The following is a 25180-nucleotide window of genomic DNA, read 5'->3' as shown; positions in this document are numbered from 1 at the left end:
ATGCCAAGCCCAGCTCCCCAGAGCTGAATCCCATCAGCAGGTGGTCATTGGGCAATCCTGCTCTGATTTGGTTTTGACACATCCTCAATGCTGCTACCAATTCTTTCATGTGGTGGAGAAACTGGAACATCAGGGAAAGGGGTCTGTCCTGCAAAAGGCTCTTGGAAGAGCAAGCCCTTTGCTGCAGGAAAGTCCAGCTTCTGGAGTAGAGCTTCTCCTCCTTCTTTCTAACAAAGCAACTGATTTGAGTTGCAGTATCGTAACATTTCCCATAATAATTCCCTGCCTCTGGCAGGGGGGTTGGAACTAAATGATCTTTAAGGTCCCTTCCAACCCAAACTATTCCAATTACTCCATAATATTTCTAGTTCTTCATCCAAACAGGAAGAACTGATTTAAGAGAACTGTAACGGGTTCCTTTTGAACACTATAATGGTGGAATCTCAAAAGCCCTCTCCTCTTCTCCCTTTAAAGCACTGTGATGTCTTTCTCAACACCCATTTCCCTAAAGCATTTACAGCTTGCTTCCACAGATTTTAGGAGCAAAGCAAGGCATCTGACACTACTAATCTGTGATCTCTCGTTCTGAAAAGGTGCATCCAATTCTACATCCCATCTTGGGAGTGAAATTATTGTTTGCAAGGATTTTTTAATAAGTATTTCCCCTGCTATTGCAATCCAAGAACTGAGGGTCAGGGTGCTCCTCTCTCCCATCTCCACCAGACAATCTGGACAAAAACACAGGTCACAAATACCCAAGAGCAGAGCTGTAACAAACTTACTTCTGGAATATAAAAACTCCTACAATTACGAGAAATGAAATGAGATCAGACGTGATCCAGATTAGGTGGTACTCGTCTGGAGGCTGCAAGACAGAAAACAGAAGCAGACCTTAAACATTTGGGTTTGTGCAATCACAGGGAGACCACACGTGGCTGGAGTTACCACCAAGGAGCAAGAAAAGCACAGAGCTGCAGGGGTCAGGTATAAATCACAACATTTATGACCTTCCTAATGCCAGGCTGTCATCCAAAACTATCAGGGAAAACTGCGAACGGGAAGAATTTGAAACTCTCCCTCCTTTTGTATGCTGACATTTTCTCAGAGCTCTCTGGGCTGAAAGTTTCCTTTCTCAGCTGTACCTAAGGGTGAGGGCAAGGTGCTGTTTGGCAGTCCAGGTCTGGAGGAAAACAGGGAAATATATCCATGCAGGGTCCATTTTAACTGCAGATGGGAGCTTTTAGGCACAGCCCCCATGCTGCAAATGCAGTTTATGTCCTTTCAGGCACTGGTAGGTGTGGTTCCAGGTGCCAGTCTAAGTGGTCATCACACCAGCTGAGGCCAGGTGAACCATCATCACGGGGTCTCTACTTGTTCTTGCTCAGCAATGGGGTAGCCAGAGGTAAAACTTGTCTTTAATTTGGGATTAAGAACAGGCAAAAACCTAATTTTGCAACTTGGCCAAGACACAGAGGCCTGGTTTGCTGGTTCACCTGCGTGCCTGCTTCTCCTGCAACTGTAACAGCTGCTCAGCAGGTCTGCAAAGGTGTTTTCCCTCAGAGGAAAACTGGAAAAATCATGTGGGTTAAACAGGGAATGCAAGGCAGTCTCCAAGGATCCCACCCAAACTGAAAGGACTGTGCAAGAGGAGCATCAATTCATAACCATCTCAGGGCTCAGCTCTACAGAGGGGGGAAAACCCTCAAGCCCAACCAAACCTCCCTGGAAAATCCCACTGGGCACAGGGCTGCAGTGGAGTCTCCAAGGATCCCACCCAAACTGAAAGGACTGTGCAAGAGGAGCATCAATTCATAACCATCTCAGGGCTCAGCTCTACAGAGGGGGGAAAACCCTCAAGCCCAACCAAACCTCCCTGGAAAATCCCACTGGGCACAGGGCTGCAGTGGCCCACACCTCTACACCCCACCCACTGCACTTCCTCCTCCCAGATCTCCCAGCCCCTCCCAGGGTGGTGCTTACCATGAGCCAGATGGGGAAAGGCACCTTGCGGAGGACGTGGGAGCTGTCGGAGGTGACCGAGGGGACGCCGGCACACCACAGGATGGAGAACAGCCAGGGCTCGTTCACCGTGTACAGGTTCACACTCAGGTTGGCCATGGCATAGTCCCTGCCAGGGGACACACAGCGTGACATGCAGGACCCCACCAAACCTCATCTCCAAGAGCTGCTCTTGCCATCGACCACAGACAGCTTTATGTGGTTTGAAACGTGTGAAATAGAGTTTTGAACAGGGTATGGGCACTTCAAGAGCGGGCCGAGGGCACTGCAAGCCAATGGTTTGATCCTGACAGCTTTCCTCACCTCTTGGCTGCTGTCTGGCACAGGCCACAGCCCATCTCAGATGCCTCCCCAGGAATGATGGACATGGTGTGTTTCTGGAACAACCATTTCATCATGCTGATGCAAAATTAGCATCTGCCTCAGACGCCTGTAACACTTCAGGAGCAATTTGCTTAATTAAACACTGACAGACCTGTCTCCAACATCAATTCCTACAACTTCCATGCCTTTGTTTTGGGGACAATTGCAGAGTTACAGCTCCCAGCCTCCTGAGGTCATTTTCCAAGTGCCTAAAACTGCCAGCTGGGGTCCAGGAGCTGCCAGCAGCAAACCAAGCACTGGCAGCCAGATTACCAATTACCTGGTACCCAGATAATACACATAAATTGCTGTTTCCTTATCTGTGAAGCAGAAGCATCAACAATCTCCCTCACACGGGCAGCACAGGTTAATCCCTGCAATTTAACACTGGCAAAACACTTTGAGGTGGAAGGCCACAGTGCAAAACATGGACATCTCTAAGCTCACAACAGGAATAAGGTGCTCCAAAGGGGTTCTCAGGGGCAGGGGTGGTTGCAGCAATGTTACATCCAGGTGCTGGATTTGGGGAGAACTGAGAGAACTGTGTTAAACCAGGACTGCAGCAACATCTGACTGGGCACCACAGGGTTCAAGAAACATTCAGGTGACAGCTCTTACAGCTCAGGTGGGATTGATGGGAGATTGAGGCTGATAAACTGGGATAGAAGAGCAAGTTAGCATAGAGCCCTCTCCATGGGACAGAGAAAATAGGAGGAAAAATAAGCAGGAATTATCCTGCAGGTAAAGCAGAACCTTGGTTTTAAGGAGCTGCACTGACTGCTGGCAGCCACAGAAAGACACAGCTGGATCACCCTGAACAGGGCCATGCTCTCAGACAGCTGCAGGCTCAGCTCTTCCCTACTTCCAGCTCTAACATGCAGCAAGACAGCTCCTTTGGAGGTATTTCTCTTCTGCAAACCTGCTTAATTTAGATTTTAAAAACCAGGAAAGCCCTACTAGAAACAATCTGCCCTCCCTGAGAAAGGGGGGCAAAGTTGGGAGCTGAAACACCACAGAGTTCAAATACAGGCTCAGGCAGGACAGGAACCCCTTGCTGTGCCAAGGTCATTACAGAGAAGAGCTGATCAGTCTAAATGGATGATACAGGACAGGAATTCCTCTTCCTGCAAAGAGAACTTTCTGAAAGCACATCCAGACTTCGGGCGAATCAAAATTCTGTGCTAGCAGCTCTGGAGCAGACAAATGGAGCCAAAGAGCAGCTGCTAATGAGGATGAAGCAGCACTCGGAGGGAACTCAGTGTGAAAGGCCTTCACTTTTTCCCAGAGCTGTGAGCGTAATAAGAATCAGCCAATTCACACATTTGTATTTCAAAGAGGATCAGCATATCCTGAGACAGCATGTAGACATGTCAGAGGCAGCTGTGCACTCCCAGAAACAGCCTGGATTCCGGATGACGGGTAGTGAAAAGCTTGCACAGCTCAAGCTTTCAAGAGCAAATCCATCTGAAAAGATCCCTCTGTGCAGCCAGACAGGCTGGGACGCTCAGGAAAGGATGGTGTGGGCTCTCACAGAGGCAGTACCTGACATCCTCGTTCGTGACCTTGGTGTAGCGCAGGTTGAGCTTCACGATGCCCTTCTCCCTCAGGCGCTCTGCATCCAGCTTGAGGCCAGAGGTCTGCTGGAAACCCGGAGCAACCCGTCGGACCAGCTGCCGCTCCGCGTCCGGCAGCCACATCACCTGTGCGGGGTGCGAGACAGGGCACCGGTTACGGCAAACGTGGCTCCCAGATCTGGGAACACTCCAGGGCGGGGCATGGAATAGCCCTGAGCTCATACCGCGATTCCCAAGCATGTCAAATCAACAGCTCATGGCCAGCTGCCAGAGGTGAAGTGGATCATTGGATCGCAGAGTGGTTTGGGTAGAAAGGGACCTTCCAAGTCATCTCGTTCCAACCCCTTGCCATGCCAACACCTTCCTCTAGACCAGGCTGCTCCAAGCCCCAGCCAGCCTGGTCTTAACTCAGTGACACTAATCTACCAAAGCATCAGAGTAGCACAGAAACAGCCATGTGCATTTTCAATAGGGAACCAAAAACCTGAGGGAGAAATCCCACTTCACATCCCCACATCTATGTTTCAACTATTTTTCTCTTGCTCTTCAGCTCCATCTCTGTTGTGGCCTTAGAGGGGGCTTAAAAAAACAGGGAGAACCAGTTTCCTTATACCCAGAGAGAACCTCTCCTGAGCTGTACCAGGTGGTCCACTCCAGCCTCTGGGACCACTGGTACAGTGCCCAGCACAACTTCCTGGCACAGGGTGGCATTTCAAATTAGAGTGAATCACCCAGGGATTGATGCCCAACTGGAGGCACCCAAGGATTCATGGAAACCATAAGGAGGCTGATTCTGGAAACATCCCCAACCCCACAGAACTCACAGCCTGCTGCCGAATTCCCGATGCCAGGATGGTTTCCAGGGTGATGTTGATGTAAGTGCTGTAGTAGGGATGAGCTGCTGGCAGGTCCTGGAAGTTCAGGATGAGGGATGTGTTGTCCTTGATCACCTCCAGCATATCTTCCAGCTTGCAGACTGACTGGTTGGCAGCCTCCAAGTAATCAGCCCTTGAGAGAGACCCTGCTGTCCAGAAAGGGTCATTCTGAAAGCAGAGCACGTCCCAGGATTACTGCCACAAAGCCCAGACTCCCCCAGTGTAAAGGCTGAATTTCTTACTTTATCTTTGTGGAGATGATTGTCCCAAAATTAAATTCAACAGAAGGGGAACAGTGTATAACACACTGCTTTTTCTGTCTTCCTTATAACCACATTCACCCTCCTGGGGGTCTTAAAGTTCTTTGTGGTGTCAGCCAGGCCTAAGGCCCCTTTTTCCAAGCGGCAGAAAAGGCACAGAACTTAGACCAAGCCTAAGTTTAGTAGAGACAGAACTAAACGTGGTCCATGGACACCTGGTCTAGCTGCACCACATCACTGAAGAGATGGATCTACACCTTTCCCCCTCAAAGAGGACCTGGGAATGAGCTGTGATCCCATGGCTCCTTGGCACCCACCTGCAGGAACCACTCCCCAGCATTAAGCTTTTCCAGGTCAGTCCAGTTGAACATGGAGGAGTGCTCGTAGGCCCGCTCTGGAAACACCTCCTCCACGTTTGTTGTTCTCCTGAGGGTCTTGTCATGCATCAGAAAGGGCACCCCATCATAGCTGCAAAGACAGGCCCTCTTACAGGTGGAGGAGAGAAATGCCCCTTTCCCACTCCAGCCTCTGTTAGGGCTTCACATCAAAATCCTTGTCCAAGTGTCAAGCAGCCCAACAAACCCCCTCCATCCCCAAGAGCACCTGAGGTGCACGCAGAGGAGAACATCTAAGAGATGTTGGCAGTCATTGCTACACTGACATAACCCCATTCATGCCTCATCCACCTCTCCCTCTCTCCTCTCCATTATCCCCTCAAAAATTTCCAGCTCAGGTAGCTTTGACAGGAACACCCACCCTGAAGGCTCATCAAAGCTTCTGCAGCTCCCCAAAACATCAGATTTTTCCCTGGATGCACACACACACACACAAACTCTCCTCAATCTGTCCAGAGCAGATCAGGAGGGAGATTTTCAAAGCCTCTCAGACTATATGTGAACATCAGGCTTTCAGTGAGATGCAAGGGTTCCAAACTACCAAAAATGCTCTGAAATTGCCTTCTCCAACTGAAAATTGGTTTCATGCCCACATGAGTTAAGTTCATGCTTAAAAAAAAAAATAAATCACCTCTCAGATGAAACTGAACAGCCAAATGCATGCCCTGGGGTTTTTAAGTCACGTAGATATTACAGAATAATGGTTCTGGAAAGCATAAAAAACTTGTTAAGCTTTCTTCCACTCAATTTTCTGGGACCAGATCAGTGGTAAAACCACGCAGGGCAGTGACAGTTTTTATCAAGGGCAGGGGGCAGTTGTCTGCACCCAGAAATCAAGACAAACCCAGGGCAGCCAGCCTGATAACAATGACATTTTCCAAAGCAAGGAGACGCAGAAGAAGTCTGAAAAGAGGATGGAGCGAAATGACAAATCCCATTTGAATTAGGAGATAATCCAGAGCTGTTTCCCAGAGGGAAAATGAAACCCAGTTGTAGATGATGGAGCAAACATTGCCTCAGCTTTACCACTGCCCTCACAAGTCCCTTCTCACAAAGGTCACTGGCATCTTTATTTGCTATTTCGGGCCTGTGCTGTGCCAACTCCTTCCCCCCAGCCCAAAGCAACCCGCTGACACGGCAATCCCACACTGCTGCAGTTGGAAGGGGTTTAATAAATACAGTTAAAAATAAAATTAAAAAAAAAATGCCAAGCAACTGCAGAATGAAGAGTGTGGAGTGTTTAAAAGAGACAGGAGCTCGAGTTTAACATCTCATAGAAGAGCAGAGCACTGCTAAGCCTTAAACACAGTGCAGAAATCCTATGGGGCTCAACTTGACATTTGCTCCCTCCTTTCCAATCCTCCCCTCACAGAGTCACCCAGCACCACTCAGGGCTAACCACAGCGTCTTGGCAGGCCCAGGTTTGAAGCAGTAATTCAGAGACAGGAACCAGAGCTTTAGAAGAAGGGATGTGGCAAGGGGTAGAAGAGAGAGAGGAACAGGCAGCAATTCCAGGCTTCTGCTGCTTGGAGCAAAGCTGGCTTTGTAAATGGTTTGGGATATGGAATGGGTATGGAGCAGGATGTGATGGCTCTGAGTGCAGGTCCAAGCTGCCCACCCATGCTGATACATGCCTAGAAGAACATGGAAGTATTCCAGGAGGGATGGATCCATCCAGCCACAGGCACAAAGAGCATCTTCCTGAGGGATAAGGACAGCAAGGGGTGTTGTGCTGCAAACCCTTCCTGAGGGTGCTGCCAGCTGCACCAATATCCCACTTTTCAGTCTGAAAGTCAATGGAATCCTCTTTTTGTGAAGGCACTTGGGTCTCTTGGAGAGGGCTCAGGAAACTGGGCCATCAAGGGCACTGTTTAAGCCTGGAATGCTCCTCTGGGATGGCTGATGAGTGGCAATGGGGAAGGATCTTGGAGCTTTTCCAGCCCTCCTCCTCCCAAAGCCCACCTTTCTCCTTGGCCAGTGTTAATGGATTCAGCCACATGAGCCAAGTGCTCATCTGGGAGCTGGACAGTCAAGTACTTGTCCCCTCACGACAGCTGATGAACTAATTTTGGAAAAAAACAAGAGCTGTATAACATACATCCCAATTCATCCTTCCACAGTGACCTTCCACTCACCAGTGGAAAGAAATTCCTTCAGTTTTTAAATCATTTTCTCTCAAAAAAAAAAAATGATGCGAAGTAAAAAGGAAACAATTAACAATTCAACTTCCTTCCACCAGGCAAAAATATCTCTCCATTGACACAGACCTCCAAAGCAGTCAGGGAAAAAAATAAAATACCTGCTTTGAGTCTTTCTTGTATTTATAAGTGGTACCAGGACAAACTGGGAGCAGGAGTATCAAGGAATATTAAGGAACTATCAAACTTCTGGAACAAAGCACAGCTCTTGAAACAATCCTCTCTAAATTCTCTTTTAATTGGTTTTGTCCACTCAGCTCAACACTTGTCAGCAAGGAACAACTTTCTGACAGTCACTAGGTTCCTCCTTCCCTAAAGATTAATGCCTTGGGAGGGAGAGGAAGAGGAGAAGGAAGGGTTTCCTCCTGGTGCATTCTTGGGATGATTTTTCAAGGTTGGTGAAGACCCTCCTGTGCAACAAAGTCAATTTGGGATCTCTGCTCTGTCTGCACCTGGGGTATGCCAGAAAAAGTCACATCTAAGCAGCTCTGTCTCCTCCCAAGGCCAGGCTGTTTCACTGGAATAAAACAGGCTCTAGGATCAACTACAGCCTTCCTGCAAATGAAGGTGACAAAGAGATCCAGGTTCCCTCATTTGGACAACTCCACCTTTAACCATCACCTCAGTGAAATAATCATCAGCGTCTGATGGAGACACAGGAGTTACTGGAGGAGTTCACCAGGACAGCCCTTCCCGATGGGAAAAAGCTGCAATGCCCAGACACTGGATATGCTGGACCATTCCTGGCTTGGATTACCCACAGACAGCCTCAGAGCAGCCAGCACACTGACCTACCTCAATACCACATCAGCCTGGACTCCATGCACCTTCTGCTCCACTGCCTTCTGGAAGGACATCAGAGTGTTTTCTGGTGCCAGCTGTTAGGAAAACACACAAAAAAAGCAATGAGAGATCAGCAGCATGAAGGAAGTTTACAAAGCAGTGTCAGCGAGGATGCTGGGAGAAGGGTTTGGAGATATCAGGGTGTCCTAAGTGGCCCAAAATGTTATTATTCCACATCTCTCCATGCCCAAAAATTCCTGTCTCTTCCATACCATGGAGAACAACTAGACCACATATTCTGTAAGATACATTTTACTCCCACATCTACCCATTCCATGAAGTCAGCTATTAATCTAAAAATCAGACAGTTTCTCTAATAACAAATGTTCTAGTTAGTTTTAACAACAATTAAAAAAATAGCCTTAAGCCTAGAAAATTTATCCCTGAGGCTATCAGAGAGAAGGACTCAGATTTTACTTGATATTCCTCCCTGTTGAGGAGCAGATGGTAAGAGAATTAGGGTTCGTTTAAAATAAAAATGGTGTGAAGACAAATACTTTGCTTTTCTACAAAAGCAGTACAGTACAGCTACTCCCAAAACACCCATGAAACAACAACAGGAAGACCAGAAAAAAAAATACAACTGTGGAAAGGAAACCTGGCAGGTTTTCTGCACTGAATCACATCAAAATAAAGTTATTTTTGAAAAATAAATTACTTTTTCCCCCAGTTTTTTTCAGGCTTGGAGCACCTGTAACACCCTGGTTTTCCACCACCAGGATCAGTTCCATCAGGACATAATAAGCATTCAACAGCCCATGATTTACTCAGGGACCGCAAAGAGCAATAATTAAGGGCAAAGGCCCAACTGCACCATGTGAGCAAGATATAATGATAAATATAAAAACTTGCTTAAGCATTTAGTGTGTCTCTAAGTGACATTTGTTTTCTGATCACTTCACAGGCTCAGGTCAGCAGAGCTTCAGAGTAAAACAATCAGAGCAAATATCAGCACCAACCTTCACCCAGCTCCGGTATCTCAGCACTGAATTCCTCTGGCTCCAGCCACACATCAACACAAGTTCATTTTTACGTTTGCTCATCAAAGGCAGCACAGAGCCACATTATCTTCCTAAAACAGCTCCCAATCAAAGCCAGACTTGTTTAGGCGAAGACAGAGGCGACACCCCCAGCGCACAGCCCCGCGCTGGGTCACCCAAGGTCGAGCTCCAAGAGGAGCCGCCAGCAGAGAGCAGCAGCCACAAGGATCTGGAGAATCCCAGCCAGACTTGCTCAGATGGCCTTGGGTTGCTGTCACCAGCTCGGGTGTCCCTTCCCGAGTAGCTCAGGTTTCTGCAGGGTAACCCTGCAAGGTGATCCTCTCTCTACAGTTCAATATTTGCTTTTGCACCCACCCTCGTATGAAAACATCTCCTACAAAGACAGGCTGGGAGAGCTGGGGTTGTTCAGCCTGGACAAGACTCTGGGGAGATCTCAGAGAGCCTCCCAGTGCCTAAAGGAGCTCCGAGGAGACCTCATTGCAGCCTTGCAGTACTTAAAGGGGGACTGGAAAAAAGGAGAGCACGTTTTACACAGGCAGACAGTGACACAACAAGGGGGAATGGCTTTAAAGTGTACTTAAAGGGGGACTGGAAAAAAGGAGAGCACATTTTACACAGGCAGACAGTGACACAACAAGGTGGAATGGCTTTCAAGTCACAGAGGGCAGGGATGGATGGGATACTGGGAAGGAATTGTTCCCTGGGAGGGTGGGCAGGCCCTGGCACAGGGTGCCCAGAGCAGCTGTGGCTGCCCCTGGATCCCTGGCAGTGTCCAAGGTCAGGCTGGACAGGGCTTGGAGCACCCTGGGATAGTGGAAGGGGTCCCTGCCCATTCCAGAGCAGAAGAATGAGATGAGCTTTAAGGTCCCTTCCAACCTAAACCATCCTGTGATTCTGTGATTATAACCCTTCAGGCAAAGACAGATCTCCCTGTGAGCATGTGGCGAGTCCCCAGCCTGTCACCCTCACATAAATAATTGCCTCTCCCAGTGGAGTGCCTCTCCCATCATCAATCCAAAACCTGCCCTCCCCAGCTCCTGAACCTCTCGGTCAATCCCAGCCCTGAGGGAACTGCACAGGCCACTGACACCGATGATGTAACTCAGTAAAGATCAGCCAGAAAGCCAGGAGAGCAAATTTAACCCTTCCCACCAATATCAGATGCTGCCTATTCCCAGAGCTGGCACCACTCTGGAGGCAGGATTGCTCTGTACCAGGAGTTTATATACCCTGCCATGTGAGGGGTTTTGTGAGAAAGGACAATGTGAGATACAGGGATCTGCATCCTCCCAGCCTGTTTATTCTGCTAAGAGGGAGCTGAAGCCCCAGATTAAGCATGTTTAAGGCAAAGATGCATCCAAGCGGGGCAGCTGCTGGTACAGGAATTAATTGCTTGGATTAATGTTATTTTTTTAAAAAGGCTTTACAGCCAAACTGAAATAACTACAAAAATGCACAATCCTTCTGTTCGTGTTTCTCGCTGCCTCTCTCCAGGTTGTTTTATGGGACACCTCCTTGGCACAATATATTCAGGTGTGCTATGCCTAAAACCTAAAATCCAGGTTTGTATCAAGGGACACAACCAACTCTTGAAGGGAAAGAAACCTTGGGGCACAAAGCAATGATTTCCAAACCTCCTCTCTTTTATAAACCATGCCCACATCACTGAGAGCCAGACAGACCCAGCACAGGATTTCTGTGAGCTCTTCCACCTCTCTGCGCCTGGTTTGAGAGACTCATCCCCCGCAAAAATCAGGCTACTATTCATTTCTTCCTGCTGCAGAGACACAGCAAGTAATTTCTAGAAAATTACCGTGAATGAACTCATTTTGGTTATTTTTGTGCTTACAAATCAGTTGCAAATGCATTCAAACAGAGCCAGGAGCTTTGGGGACCTTCCTTAAAGAAGATTATGAAACTGTGTTAGAGCAGCACAACCTTGCTGCAGCTGGACATCACCACATTGTGTTTTTCCCTTGATTAGCCAGGGCTTAAAAAAGAAACTCATGGCATCATTTGTTGGGGAGGTTAATGAAGAAGCCTGGACAGAAGAACCCAATTTTATTCCAAACTAACTGCAGCCACTGCAAACCTCTGGATGGTCTAGGGGAAAGTGTTGGAACAAGGTTTTTATGGTCCCTTTCAGCCCAAACCATTCTGGGAATCTGAGATTATGCACTAAAGGATCTGATCTTTTGTTTCATCAACAAGATTTAAGGGTATTTTCTTGTCCTTTTGGAAATATGGCCATCCTTTTGATTTATTTTTTATTAATTTTTCCTCTTTATCTCTCCTTTCCAGTATTAATCTCCTTGTGAGCTACAAACTGGACAGAAAAACCCCACAAGTCAGGGTTAAAGTGATACCTAAGAAATGGAATTTTCTTTTTGTGTAAAACGATGCCCTTTGGAAGTTCCCTGTGTGGGGCTTAGTGTGGGATCTGCCACTCCACTGGATTTCTGCATTAGTGTCCCATCATGCCAGGTGAGTAACGTGCCAAGGCAGTGACAGTTCTGTTTAAAACATACAATAAAACATACCTTTAATCCCCCTATTTTAGAGAGCATCCATAACTAACCCTGCCCATGGAACTCAATGGCCTTAAGGTCCCTTCCCACCCAAACCATTCTGGGATTCTGAGGCCTAACTTTTCAGGAAATTGCTCACCCGGACTGAAAGGAAGTGAAAAAGCACAAAACAAACAGGAAAAACAACCTGCCACGGACAAGAGGATAAACTCATAAGCAAAAGGCATTAGGGATTTAATAACTAGATACAGGAGATGAGACCTCATTATTGTACTGCCCACACAAGAAAACTGAAGCTTGATTTAACAAAAGCTGACCTGACCTGACACAGATTTATTTCCCAGACAAGCCTTTCTCCTGCTCTGGCAGAAGATGTTTATTGTGAGTGTTTGCTGCTATCAATCAGGCCGGCAGCCAGGTTAACTGCCCTTATTTTTAATATGTAAAGAACGTGTGCAGCAAAGCAAATGCTTCTTGATTTCACCTGCACAAGCAGCACAAACCAAAGCTCTTCAGAGTCACAAAAAGAAAAAAAGGCCCCCTCAAAGATGGTGGCAATGTTTTGGTACCTAAGAGAAGATGAACGGAAGGATTCCACAATTCTACGAAAAGCAGCAGCCAAAATAATGCAATGGCACAAACCAGCCTGAGCAAGGCAAGAATTGCCCTTTTGTTTGTATCTAAAGCATCTGGGGTGTCACTTGACTCTGGGTTCAAGCCCTGCTTTACTTCCACGGTAATCCTAGGCAGGAGTGCCTCCAAGTTGTATTTGTTGTATCCATTCCCTGGAGAGCAGCCTGGAGACTGCCAGATCCAGCAGCACCCTTCGCACGGGCAGAGGAGCCAGAGCACAGGGCTCTGGTCACTACTCACCATCGGTGCCCCACGGTGCCCTAGGATGGCTGGCTTGGGTCCCAGAGCCTTCTTCTCCATGATGCAGGGGGAGGAGATGGTGAGGGGGACGAGGTAAAGTGCAACTACAACCGCCAGGTATGCAGTGAACATCAGCATCTGGGAAGCTGGGATGGAGAGAGAGACAAAGAGCTGGTGAAACTGCTGGCCCTGACCTCCTTGTGCCACAGGAGCACATTCTAGAATGCCTCTGTCTTCCTCCGGAGGGGAGGACTGATCTACTGTCAGTGCCTCTAATGTAAGAGCAGAGCTCTGTGTTTAGGGGAAAACATCTTCTGTTTAATAAAAATCAAGCCCTGAAGGAGGCTTTCACTTCATTTTGTATTTGGGAAACAGTAAGTTAAGTGAATTGGTTAAACCCCAGAAGTGCCACCCAAAACACTGTTGGCTTTTCCACCCTTTGGGTAGGACAGCACCAAATTTTTCCCTGCCTGACAACAGAAATAACTCATCAGTCACTCATAGCTAAAAATAAGCCATGGCACCACACCAGTGCAATTAAAGCTTATATTGGTGGTTTACCACCACCACCCACTTCAGCCAGGGCAAGGCCGCTTCAGCTGCTTCTGCCTTGAGATTTGTGCCAGAAAAATGTAGTAATGCTTTACTGATCAAGTTGGAGACCTTTAAATAAATCCCTGGGCTGTGATGGTGCTGCAGTGCTTGGGGCCAGAGGAGCCCCCACACTGCCTCCCACACGACCCATCAGCCACCCAATTCCATTTATCAGCAACTTCCCACAAAGTCCAGGCTCTCTGGGAATCTTTGGGAGGTGCCGACAGAGCAACAGAATCACCCCTTGTACCCCACAGACATGTGTTCCTTATAAAAAACAACAGGCACCTTTGAACTCCTAAGATATCTGGAGCCACTAGAAACCACAGATGTTACAGCAAAAGACTTGATGTTTAAATTTTTAAATTATTATTTATTATGGAAACTCATTAAGGCTTTGCAACTTAAGGGATAACAGCCAAAAAAAAACCCCCAAACCCCTTAAAACAAATATTTGCAATGGATGCAAGATAGAGAAGGTGGGGTGTTTTTTAAGGGAAGGACAGAACAGCCCAGCTCTGCTCCTGGCCACAACTCATCTGGTTTCCCTCATAAATAGGCTACTTTTTGCTTCCAGCACCTAATAGGCTCATTCATACATGTTCCCACAAGCCAGAAAGTAACTCTAGGAACTCTGCCAGGGCTTTTTCCTCCTCTCTGGCAGAGATGTCAATCACTCACGGAGCACTCAAGGAACTCAATGGTACCTTGCTAAGGGAACTCACGCCGTGTCCTGCACCTTAAAGGCGTCACACCAGCACCCAAACCTCCAGGCAGACACAGAATGTGATCCTGACCCAGTTCCTGCTCACCCCAGGAGCACCACACACCAACCATGCTCTGAAAATTCAGTCTAATCAGAACAAAAAGCCCCAAAAAATTTGCTCAGAAAAAAAGCTGAAATGCCACAAAGAAATGGCAAGAATAGGCTTGCACCAAGGCCGGCAGCTGCACCTCATTTTCCCAAAAGATTGAAATCCCATTTTCCACTAAAAGTGACTGTAGTTCACATTCTCACAGATGTTTTGGTTTTTTTCTTCTTTTTTTAACACCACCATGTCTGCACCAAAAAGTCTGTAAACTATTCCAGGTAAGATGCCTTCCACGAGTAAAACGAGTCTGACATACTCTTAAGATCAAGTGATACCAATGTTTTTCCTTAAAAACAAACAAAACAATCCAGGAACAGAAAGAGAAAAGGAAAACAGCTCCCTGGCTTATTCAAAAGAAAATAAAAAGGTAAAAAGTAAAGGAGAAACAGGGGGGGAAAAAATAGAATCAAGGGGGGAAAGAGAGAAGCAAGAGGAGCAGCCACTCCCCACCCTGCAGGGACACAGGAGGTACTCACTGGCTTTCTCCGTCCGTGCAAACTGCCCCGCCACCAACCACGACAGTGCTGTGACAGCTGCCAGGGCTCCTATATGCAAGAAAGGGGCTGTGGCCTGCAGGGCACAAGAACAGGAGAGGAAAATGTGATTAAAAACACCCCAGCACCTTGAAAATGCATTGACTTCACAGGTTCTGTTTCCAGGTGGATTCTGCAGCGTTCCTCCATCAGCCTCCTGCAGCTGTTTTGGCCATTGTTTCTTCCAAATCCTGCCATTGCCTCTGGCATTCTGGCTGCTCTGAAGGGAAAGGAGGAAAGCTCTAACCCCCTTTTAGGGGAATTTCCCCCTCAACAACAGAGATATTTGGAATAAGGGCTGCTGGAGTGAGTCCAGAGGAGGCCGCGGAGCTGCTCCAAGGGCTGGAGTCCCTCTGCTCTGGAGCCGAGCTGGGCGTGTTCACCTGGAGAAGGCTCCAGGGACAACTTATTGTGGCCTTTTAGCACTTGAAGGGGGTCTGTAAGAGAAATGTGGACAGCCTTTATTAGGGCCAGCTGCAGTAGGACACGGGGAAATGGTTTTAAACTGAGATAGTGCAGATTCACACCACATATGAGCGGAAAAAAAAATTATGATGAGGGTGGTAAAACACTGGCACAGGGTGCCCAGAGAAGCTGTGGCTGCCCCTGGATCCCTGGCAGTGTCCAAGGTCAGGCTGGACAGGGCTTGGAGCAGCCTGGGATAGTGGAAGGTGTCCCTGCCCATGGCAGGGGATGGGAATTAGATGAGCTCTAAGGTCCCTTCCAACCCAAACTCTTCTGGAATTCTCTGAACACACCGGTCTGTTAATCACCAGGGTGCATCACCATGACACAAAGCTGGAGATGTATCATCTGAGTCGTGCTTCTGCTCTCCAATTCCCTGCCTAAATCTTAAAAAAAACCCGCAGTAAAATAAAGCACTTCTGAGAAATGTTAGTCATTCATGTGAATGCCACTTCCACCCCCTGTATTTGCATAGATTTGCATACTCCCAAATACATGTCAGTGATCACCTCTTAAGCAAGATGGGCAAAATATTTTGCGACTTTTTTTTGAGGAAGAGGGGAAAAAGGAACAGAGAGCAGATCTAAAAGAAATTAAGTTTGTAAGTATTTTCCTCTGACACTTCTACAGCCCTGCAGGATACCACAAGTCTTTCTTAAAACAATTTTCTCATTGCCAAGATTTCAATTTGGGGAGTGCCGACCATCAAGACAGAGTTTCATCTTACAGAAATTCATAAAACACTCATGGCATTCAGCTGCTCTGGCCCCTTTTCCCTCCCAGGGAAACATCCTTGCAGACAACTTACCTGCAATGAAATAAATACCATCTCCCACTCATCGTCCCAAAGCTGTGCTATTGATGACATGGTCACCACAGTAGTTATCAAGGTTGTCACCAGGCCAATCTGCAACAAATCAGAGGGTATTTGCAGGCTGGAGACTGTGGTTATTATATAAATTGTATAGGTTGGGAAATGGAGAGAGAAAACCTTTGCATGTAATAAAAGGCCTGAAAAAAGCAGCACGAGGACCCACGGGGAAGGAGGTTGGGCTCATGTGCTGTCACGTTGTGACCTGTTATACCAGGGCCTGAGAAAGGACTTTGGATGGGACAGTGGTGGCATGGAGAGGACAGACCAAGACCCAGCCCATCAGGACCTCCCCCAGCTGCCCTTTCACATGGAAGCACTCAGAGGTCTGAGCAAAGCAGGCAAAATGAAAACGTGACCTCCAAGGGGAAGGTAAAAAGTTCAAACCATCCAAAAGTGCCACGGAAATAACTCCAGCTGCAAAGACTGAGAATCTGGGCTGTCTGTCTAAAAATAATTCCCACTCTCTGCTCTGTCTGGTATCCAGCCCCTGCTGTTCTGCCAGAGCCAAAGGATGCTGCTGCAGATCCAAAATCTGTGGGGGAGACTTGGCAGAAACTGATCCCCAGGAAGGAACTGATCGTCTTGGTTGCACAGGGCACCTCTAGGCCAATTTCAGGTTTAATATCTCAGACCAGCAAATAAAACCCCGCATTCCCAACATTTACAGAAATCACTTTGGTACATATAAACAGGATTCCTCTTTCTGCAGCCCTAATTGCCCTTGGTGTGGCCGTCCTGTGTGGCACAGAGGTGTCAGGACACAAATCTCCACTTCTCCCTTTCCTCCTCCCATCAACTCCAATTTATTGCTTCTACCCCTCCCCTCACACCCATCTTTGACTTGGCTTACAACCCTCAGCTCTTTGCACAGAATTGCAGGAGAAAATTGGACAGAGTTGTGTGGTTTGCACATAGCAGCCTTTCCCCCACACTTTAATCTATATTTGAAGTTAATTCAGTAGAGTTCAGAGAAAAATATTAACTTATTCCAGTCGTGTATCTCAACCTCCTTAGGAAGATGAGGGAGGTGTTGGGGAACGGAAGAGACAGAGCAACACATCTGAGCTGTGATGAAAAGGGGGCTTCTTAGGAAGAAGGGGAGGAAATGTGGGGGGCCCACAGGGTAGAACTGATCTCCACCAACACACCCCTCTTCTGGACTTACTCATCTAAGCCCACCAGGGTGCCTGAGAAATACCATTTTCCCTGATGAAGAAACATATGTCAGGCTCAAGAATTGATAAAGTATTTGCAGCAGCAGTCAGACAGTCCCTGCCCCCTCTCTCTGATTGCATCCTCCTCCTCCCCTGAGGAAGCATAACTTCTACCATCTCTAAGGGAAAGAAATAAAGAAAAAGGAAGGGTGGGGAGGTCTCTGCTCTCCCTGTCCTGGGAGGTGTTCAGGCTGTGATCCTGCAATACCTCATCACGGGCAGAATTCCAGGAGGGGCTGTGTATTGGCAGATTCAGGTCTGGTCCCTTCATTTCCAATTAGCAGATTGCCTGCTACAGTGGGATCCTGCCAACCCATTTTCTCTCCCTCCATACCCTTCCTCTCCCCTTCTGTGCTCCAAAGATCTTCTCTGGTGTTTCACAGCAGTGTTTTTCAAGCTGCTTTACACACAAATCTCCTTGGGCCCCGCAAACCTCACCCTGCACGCTGCATACCCCCAGTTTTAACAGCTACATCTTCTCCCAAGGCTTTTCCAGCTGGTCCCCTCCAAGCACACTCTGAAGAGCTTCACGTCTGCTCAGCCCCTCTCCAGGGCTGGGTTCAGCACAGAAAGGAGCCCCAGAGAGGTTCATGGAGCACCTGAGCTGGGACTGAACCAGGCTGCTCTAACCACTGGTGTTTCTCCATCTCCACGGGTGGCCTCTCTATCAGCAAGGGCCAAAAGCATTTCACCAAATTCTTTGTCCCCAGGCCTTGATGGCCTCTCCTGAGCAGTCTGCTCATCCACCACAGTCATTTTATGCTCTTCCCAAAGGCACAGTGACAGCAAGTGCCACCCCCCGCCTGCTCCTCAGGCTCCCGCATTCCTGAGATCCTGCTCCCCTTGAAGCTGAGATTTACCTTGTGCAGCCAGTGCAGGTTCATCTGCTGTCCCACAGCTATGTGACACAGTGCCAGGATCTGGGAGGGAGAAACCAGCAGTCAGACAGAGGCACATCACCACCCTGAAGCGCTTGAGCACACAGGGACACATCACCCACCCGAGGGGACAGCCACACAAGCCAGGGCAGCCAGCAGGAAGGGAGGCAGGATGGGCCAGCAGATCCTCTCCAAAGCCAAGGATGTGAAGGAAAAGGCTTTGCAGGGAGCTCAGAGTCTGGCCCAGGGGTGCACAGCCCCTGGGGCTGCAGGAAGCAGTGGCCACCTGAATGGACACCACCCTGAAGGTCCCAACCCCCTGGGATGAAGGGCAACAACTGCCCCTTGTGCCTGGAAGTAGAAACTGGGCCATACCATGGGAAACAAGAGCTGTATTCCTCCTCTGAAGGTATCTGTCGTTTGATCATCTGAGGCCTAAGAGTGTCTATTTTTCACTTTTAATTTTATGCAAATTAAGGCTAAGAAAAAGAGAATAAGAAAGAGAGAAAGAGAACGAGAAAAAAGAGAAAGAGTAAAGAGAGAGAGGGAGAGAAATCACTTCTGAGGGAAGATTGCTCAACTTGCAGATGGCCTGAGAAGCTCGTGGCCTTTTTAAAGCCAACACACAAACCTCTGAGAAAGGGGATTTCATTCTACTCACCAGTAACATTGTAATGTAGGTAAAGCCAGCAGCAGTTGTAACAAGGATTGGAATGGACCAGTCACTCCAATATCCCATTCGGTTATATAAAAACCTGGAAGAGAAGTGGGAAGGATAGATTAAGAAGGGATTCAACACCAGAACAGCTTCACTAGGATTAGACAAGACTTTAGAAAATGGATCTGTCAAGAAAAGAGATAGGCAGCAAAAAGCACAAGTGACAACCCAGTGCTTTAATCCCTTATGGAAATTACCCGGATAGAGAAAGGCAGAGAAACCCCAGAACCCTCCTTGCAGCTTCTGAGAGTTCAAACCTGACCTGGATTAAAGTTTTTCCAATGGATTTTTAGGAAAAAAAAAAAAAAAAAACCAACAGCATCCCTAACTTGGATTAGGGTTGATGTTACCTCCATGCAAACCCTTTGGCACAACAAGGACAGGGTGGTTCTGGGGGGAATCAGCTCATGCAGTGAACTGGCTGGGTTCTTTTGTTGCCTGCTTTTTGGTTACAACAGACAGAAATGCTGCACTACATACATGCAGGTCAAAGAGCCAACCTCCTCCCCAGCACTCAAATCCAGCATCAGTCATCAGACAGAACATCTGCTCTGTTTGGACAAACTCTGGGGTGATTTTTGGGGCTGTCCTGTGCAGAGCCAGGAGTTGGAATCCATTATATAATCCAGGATATTCTCTGATTCCAATTCTGTCCAGGAGTAAAGCTCCCCTGTGAGATCTGGAAAGCAAATCCTTGGGCTCAACAGGCATGGCCCGTGTCCAGGTTTTGCTCAGGAAGTCAAAGAGCACAAAACCAGGGATCTGCAGGCATTCAGACATGCTGTTAGGAAAAAAGAGGGAAGAAAGGAAAGAGGGCTCCTCTGAAGTCTTTGCTGATGCCACCACCCAGAGCTTCCTTAGCTCTCAGTCCATTTAAGTTTTTGCTCTGATGTCCCTTCGGTGCCCCTCTGAGAGCACCAGGCTTTCACTTGATGTGCAAATGAATGTTTTAAAATGCTGTGTCCATGGCAGTTATGAAGCAGGGGAGCTTTCTCCAGAACTGAGGAGGAACACATTTGCTACAAGCCTTGCATTTATGGTCCTGCTCCAGGGGAACACAGCCAGGTTCCCAAATTACAGCATCCCCCACAGCCCACCCTAGCCAGAACTGGTGCAGTACAAACCTTATACAGTGCAGATCTAAATTATAATGCAATCAAGTGTAGACACCAAAAAGGGACATGCCAGAAGCAATAAATTAAAAAAAAAAATTTACTTAAGGGACACAAAGCACCTTCACTAACAAGGACCTCACTGATATCCAGCCTCAAGGAAAAAAAAGCTGAAAAGCCTGAAGCAAGACATGCTGGGCTACAATTTTGCCTTGTCCTTCTAAAGCCCATTTCAACCCCAGAATAGTCCCTTTAGTCCTTACAAGTTGAAAAGCCCCAACTGCTGCCCAAGATGCCTGACAGACAGGTAAAAAGATGAAAAACCTCCTCAAGGGTGGCAGAGGGAAAAGGCCCTTAGAGGTCTGGGTTGAAAAATCTCTTCCCAGAGGGTGATGCAGTGCTGGAACAAGTCCCAGAGCGGGGGGAAGTCTTCATCCAGCCCTCAAGCCGACCTGCTGCTGGCAGTGCTCCTCCTTGAGGGGCTGCTTGGACAGACACCTCCAGTCTTTCTTCACCTGGTGGGACAGGCTGAAGGAGTTCAGTGCAGCTGCACATGACATGAGAGAGGAGAGCTCCCAAGGATGAGCTCTGGAGGGTGGGAAGAAGCTCAGCAGCTCCTGACACCAATATCACAGCAATTCCTTCTCCCAGTTCCTCTGGAAGGCCCTGGCAGTAACTCAGTGTGCTGTTTGCCCCAAAGAGCCCTTCCTCTCCTCTGGGGGAGCTCCCAGCTTCCCAGTAAATCAGAGAGGAAGGCAGCAGGAACAAGCAGCAAAGAAACCTCGTCCAAAAGCACGGCCCAGAAGCGACGACCACAGAGGAACAGCAAAGGCGCCGTTTCTAAACACCAGCCCCTCACTGTGCCTCATCAGCAACAGGTTCACAGCCCCACTGGGAACAAATTGATGCTTTCAACTCCCTCACACCCTGTCTGGCCAAAACTGCTCTGTTTTCATGGAGCCCACGCAGCTGGAAGGGAAGAGGGCCAGGCTCAGCCTGCATGGACCCAGTGGAAATTACTTCCCCCTTGCCTGGAACTGGCATGGCTGTAATGAAAACCTCGCCCCGTGTTCTTCTCCTCCTCCTTCCCAGCCTTTCCACAGCTGTTCCCAGAAACCCTGCTCAACCTCTGGTGCCAGTGCATGGAGCAGGGATCTCACTGGGGTTACAGTACACACATAGCACCAACCCATTTCCAGCACTGAATGGCAGTGCCTGAAATGCTGTTTTCCATCCAGAGAGCCTCTCCAGAACTTGTGCACAAGAGGGAATCCTTTCCCAGTGTTGTGCACAATCCAGATGTGCTTCCAGCACCCTGGGTTGCACGGCAGGGACAGGGCTTTGGGCTGCAGGCGACATCTGGACGTGTTAAATCCCAACTGCCTCTTGCATCCAGAGCAGACCTGCAGATGTCCCCCCTTTCCTGCAGGAATATCTGGGGAGCCAAGCCTTGGCAGCACTGCAGCTCCAGTGCCCATTCACAGCATTCCCAGGGCTTTCCTTCATTTCTACAGGATTGTTTTTAGCCCTTTCACAACTTTGAGCTCAGTGTTCGTCTCGCACTGGGGCGGACTTGGAGCTCTCACATCCTCTCTGAAGGTTTAACTGAAGAAGAGAGAGGTTCCAAAACACCATTTTAGAAAAGGCATTTTTATCATGCTGCTGTTACAAATAATTCAGAGCAATGGTGATGGTTTCACTTGCCACAGTGTGGGTGTGAGCAAAGAGGAAAAACCCATTTCCTCCTGGGAGGAGCCAGCTCGCATCACCATGTTGGTAAACACGCTCCCTTCGCACAGCTCCAGCATCTAAAGCAGATGATTTATTTAAGGGATCAGCTCCCCACTGTGTTTTAAAATACACTTTACATCTTATGTTTGACAAGAAGACGCTGTCAAAGCAGTTTGGTTAGAACACAGCCCAAGGTGCTGTCAAAATGTTTTAAGATGCTGCGAATAATAAAAGGGAGTATAATTTCCAGCATTGGAGGCAGCTGGCAACACCCTAAATTCCAGCACATCCCACTGCAAAGCTCCTTTTCAGCTCCTTCCAACTTTGTATAATATTTTCCACACCCATGTGCTTCAGGCTGAATTTTTGCCACGGATATGTTGTGGAATAGTTGCAGCCAAATTGCTCAGCCACTTCCAAACCCAGCCGACCATAGAGACAAACAAACAAAAACCCAGCCACGCAGTGGAGATGTGAGGCCACGTTACATCTACACACGGACCAGGCAGAAGCAGCTCTCCTTCAGTCCCACTTCCCACCTCATTTTCCCTTTATCATCATTGCAACTCCATCCAAAGGATCCAGATGAATCCAAAGCTGTGTTGAGCAGGTGCGTGATGGCAGCCAGATTTCCTAAGGGAAGCTCTACTCACCAGTTGATTTCATTGTAGTCATTGTGAACTTCCCACCAGAAGTAAAACCAGACCAGGGTGAGGAAGAAGGATGAGGTGAGGATGAGGAACCAGAGGCGCTCCCACTGCGGAGAAAAAGAGAAGTCAGTGTCCATAGGATGCCACTTGATCCCAGCTGTGGAGTAAACAGGCACTTCCAAGGGCAGATTTCACACCTCTGCTCCCTGGGAGATGCAACCCTGCTCCCCAGCTCTGGGAAGAGGGTCATTTATATAGATACATCTTATGGAGGGCTGGAAGAGCATTTCTCCAGCTGTCAGGGAAGAGGGAACACTTCTGGATATGGAGCTGGGGTTTTGTTTGGTGAGGGGTCTTTTGTTGAAATAAATTCTGCATGGAAAATATTCTAATGAATCCTCTCTTCCCACAAGGAGCAAGGAAGGATGAAAACTGGAAAGAACAGGAGCAACTCTACCACCGTCATTCCCTTCTGGACCCTGAGCACACATTGATCTTCTTGGAAAATGCTCTTTTCTCTGGTGAGCTCTCCTGGATTTTTAATTATGCAAAACACTGTAACCAATATAGCGAATAGAAACACTAAAAAATACTAATTTTTGCGTCCCTTTCCATGCTAAGGGCTGGAGTTATTTACTTAACTGTGTGTTGACTATTTTGCATCACCCTGGATACCAATCCTGTGATACACAGCTCCTCCTTGTATTCTCCACCACAGGAAAAAGAGCCAAAAGAAAGCAATAAAAAGGGTTGGAATTGTTTCATTTTTTGCTATGCCAAAAAATGATGTTTTCTGCTAGAAATTCCAAATTCTTGGCTGTATAACCCAAATCAAGACACCCAATTTTGCCCAGAGAAGCCATGGCTGCCCCTGGATCCCTGGAAGTGTTCCAAAGGTTGGACAGGGTTTGGAGCAACCTGGGATAGTGGAAGGTGCCCCTGCCCATGGGACTGGATGAGCTTTAAGGTCTCTTCCAATCCAAACCATTCCCCTCCTTCTGGATGCCTTGCAGCCTGCACATTTCCAGGATTCCAAACCTCACTTTCCCCATTGTTTGTTGGGATTCTCTTTCCCCCTCTCCGCTTGGGTCTAACACCTCCTTGCACATATAAGTTAAATATGGGTTATATTCCCATATATATTTGGGGTTCTCCAAGGCAAGTGAGGTTTTATGCCCTTTTTATGCTGAAGACCAACATTGCTAAAAAAATCCCACCCTCCAGCTCTTTAAAGGTCAGTCTGGGCTGAGCTCTGCTGATGTTCGTGCAGTGGATGACACTGATTTGATAAACAAGCCAAGGAAAACATTTCAAAACCTTTGAGCTTTTTTTTCCCATATATATAAACACAATTTCCCCCTTCTTATTTACATGCAAGCAGCAGAGCTTGTGGCAAGCTCTCCAAATGCTATTTTGGGTCTGCCCTTGAGGGTGCCCTTGCCATGCCTTGCTGGTTTTGTGAAAACCCAGGCAAATTCTTCTATCTTAAGGCATCCTTCAGTGAGTTCAGGCACAGTTCTGGGTGGGCTTTCAGAAAAACACAGAATATTTGATCTTTAAGGTCCACTCCAGCCATTCTCTGATCCAGTGATCAACAGACACAATCAGAAGAGCCCCAAAAGGAAATTAATGATGACAGAGACATTTTACCAAGTTGTAGTTTGCCAGAAAATTTTTGTCAGAAAAAAAATCATAGAATCCTTAATAAGAAATAAATAAATCAATCAGTGTTTCACACACATTCTCCACCCCTTTTGCACATCCCCAGTCCCCACACTACGCCAGGTGGGAGCAAAACCAACTCCAAGTTAAGGGATTTAGGGGGAAAAAAACCCCACAAATTAAAGGAATATGCCACAGAAAAGCCAATGTTTGATTCATCTGTGACGCTGGATTTTACCCACTCTTGTGCTGGAAGATTGAATCTTGTTTAAAACAGCACTGAAATTCATTATCACAGGGGACAGATTTTCCAATTTAGGGATTAGTTTTGGTCAACTGAAGTCTCTGCCAGTCTCTTTTGCTGCAACTCTCCAAGCCAGACAAAGCATTATTTACTGCAGTGGCACAGCAAAGCAGAGAAGCTCAGGAAGTTTATTTATTCTAAGATCTGTAGGAGATGTTATGAGGTTTAACTATACACGCTCCCACCAACCCCTCCTACGAGGACTTTCTCAATTTAGTCAAACTTCCTCCTATTTCTCACCTATTTCATTCCAGATGACCACACATATGCCAGGAGACACCTCCCAGCATGGTACCACTTGTGAGCTAAAGAAATCCTTTGACCAGGATTTCTAAAAAAAAAATTCCTTTAGAGGAGGTTTTCCTAGAAATTTATCCTCTGCCAAATCCAACCTGCAGAGCCAATGCAGGTTTAGCCTCTGCCCTGCTCAGGTGAGACCCCACCTGCAGAGCTGCCCCAGCCCCGGGGCCAACAGCAGAAGGACCTGGAGCTGCTGGAGAGAGTCCAGAGGAGGCCCCGGAGATGCTCCAGGGCTGGAGCCCCTCTGCTCTGGAGCCAGGCTGGGAGAGCTGGGGGTGCTCACCTGGAGAGGAGAAGGCTCCAGGGCGGGGTCAGAGCCCCTTGCAGGGCCTAAAGGGGCTCCA

At 47.8% G+C, this 25180-nt stretch overlaps 1 protein-coding gene across 2 annotated transcripts in view; it reads right to left on the bottom strand.

The window, feature by feature from the left end:
* GDPD5 (glycerophosphodiester phosphodiesterase domain containing 5) overlaps positions 1 to 25180 on the bottom strand; it is a 63105-nt gene that overhangs the window by 5539 nt on the left and 32386 nt on the right. For both annotated transcript variants that reach the window (XM_017727122.1, XM_008644646.2), the window contains exons 3-14: positions 22574 to 22677; positions 19021 to 19114; positions 18342 to 18401; positions 16202 to 16300; positions 14872 to 14965; positions 12930 to 13075; positions 8480 to 8562; positions 5409 to 5559; positions 4781 to 4999; positions 3925 to 4082; positions 1981 to 2128; positions 783 to 865 (exon numbers count right to left, since the gene is read on the bottom strand). In XM_017727122.1, coding sequence (XP_017582611.1) covers positions 783 to 865; positions 1981 to 2128; positions 3925 to 4082; positions 4781 to 4999; positions 5409 to 5559; positions 8480 to 8562; positions 12930 to 13075; positions 14872 to 14965; positions 16202 to 16300; positions 18342 to 18401; positions 19021 to 19114; positions 22574 to 22677 — 1439 coding nt within the window. The remainder of the gene's footprint in view (positions 1 to 782; positions 866 to 1980; positions 2129 to 3924; positions 4083 to 4780; positions 5000 to 5408; positions 5560 to 8479; positions 8563 to 12929; positions 13076 to 14871; positions 14966 to 16201; positions 16301 to 18341; positions 18402 to 19020; positions 19115 to 22573; positions 22678 to 25180) is intronic.

This window comes from Corvus brachyrhynchos, unplaced genomic scaffold (assembly GCF_000691975.1).
Source record: "Corvus brachyrhynchos isolate BGI_N302 unplaced genomic scaffold, ASM69197v1 scaffold412, whole genome shotgun sequence".
NCBI classification, from domain to species: domain Eukaryota; kingdom Metazoa; phylum Chordata; class Aves; order Passeriformes; family Corvidae; genus Corvus; species Corvus brachyrhynchos.
The sequence above is the reverse complement of the archived record's forward strand: the minus strand, read 5'-3'. Positions and strand labels throughout refer to the sequence as shown.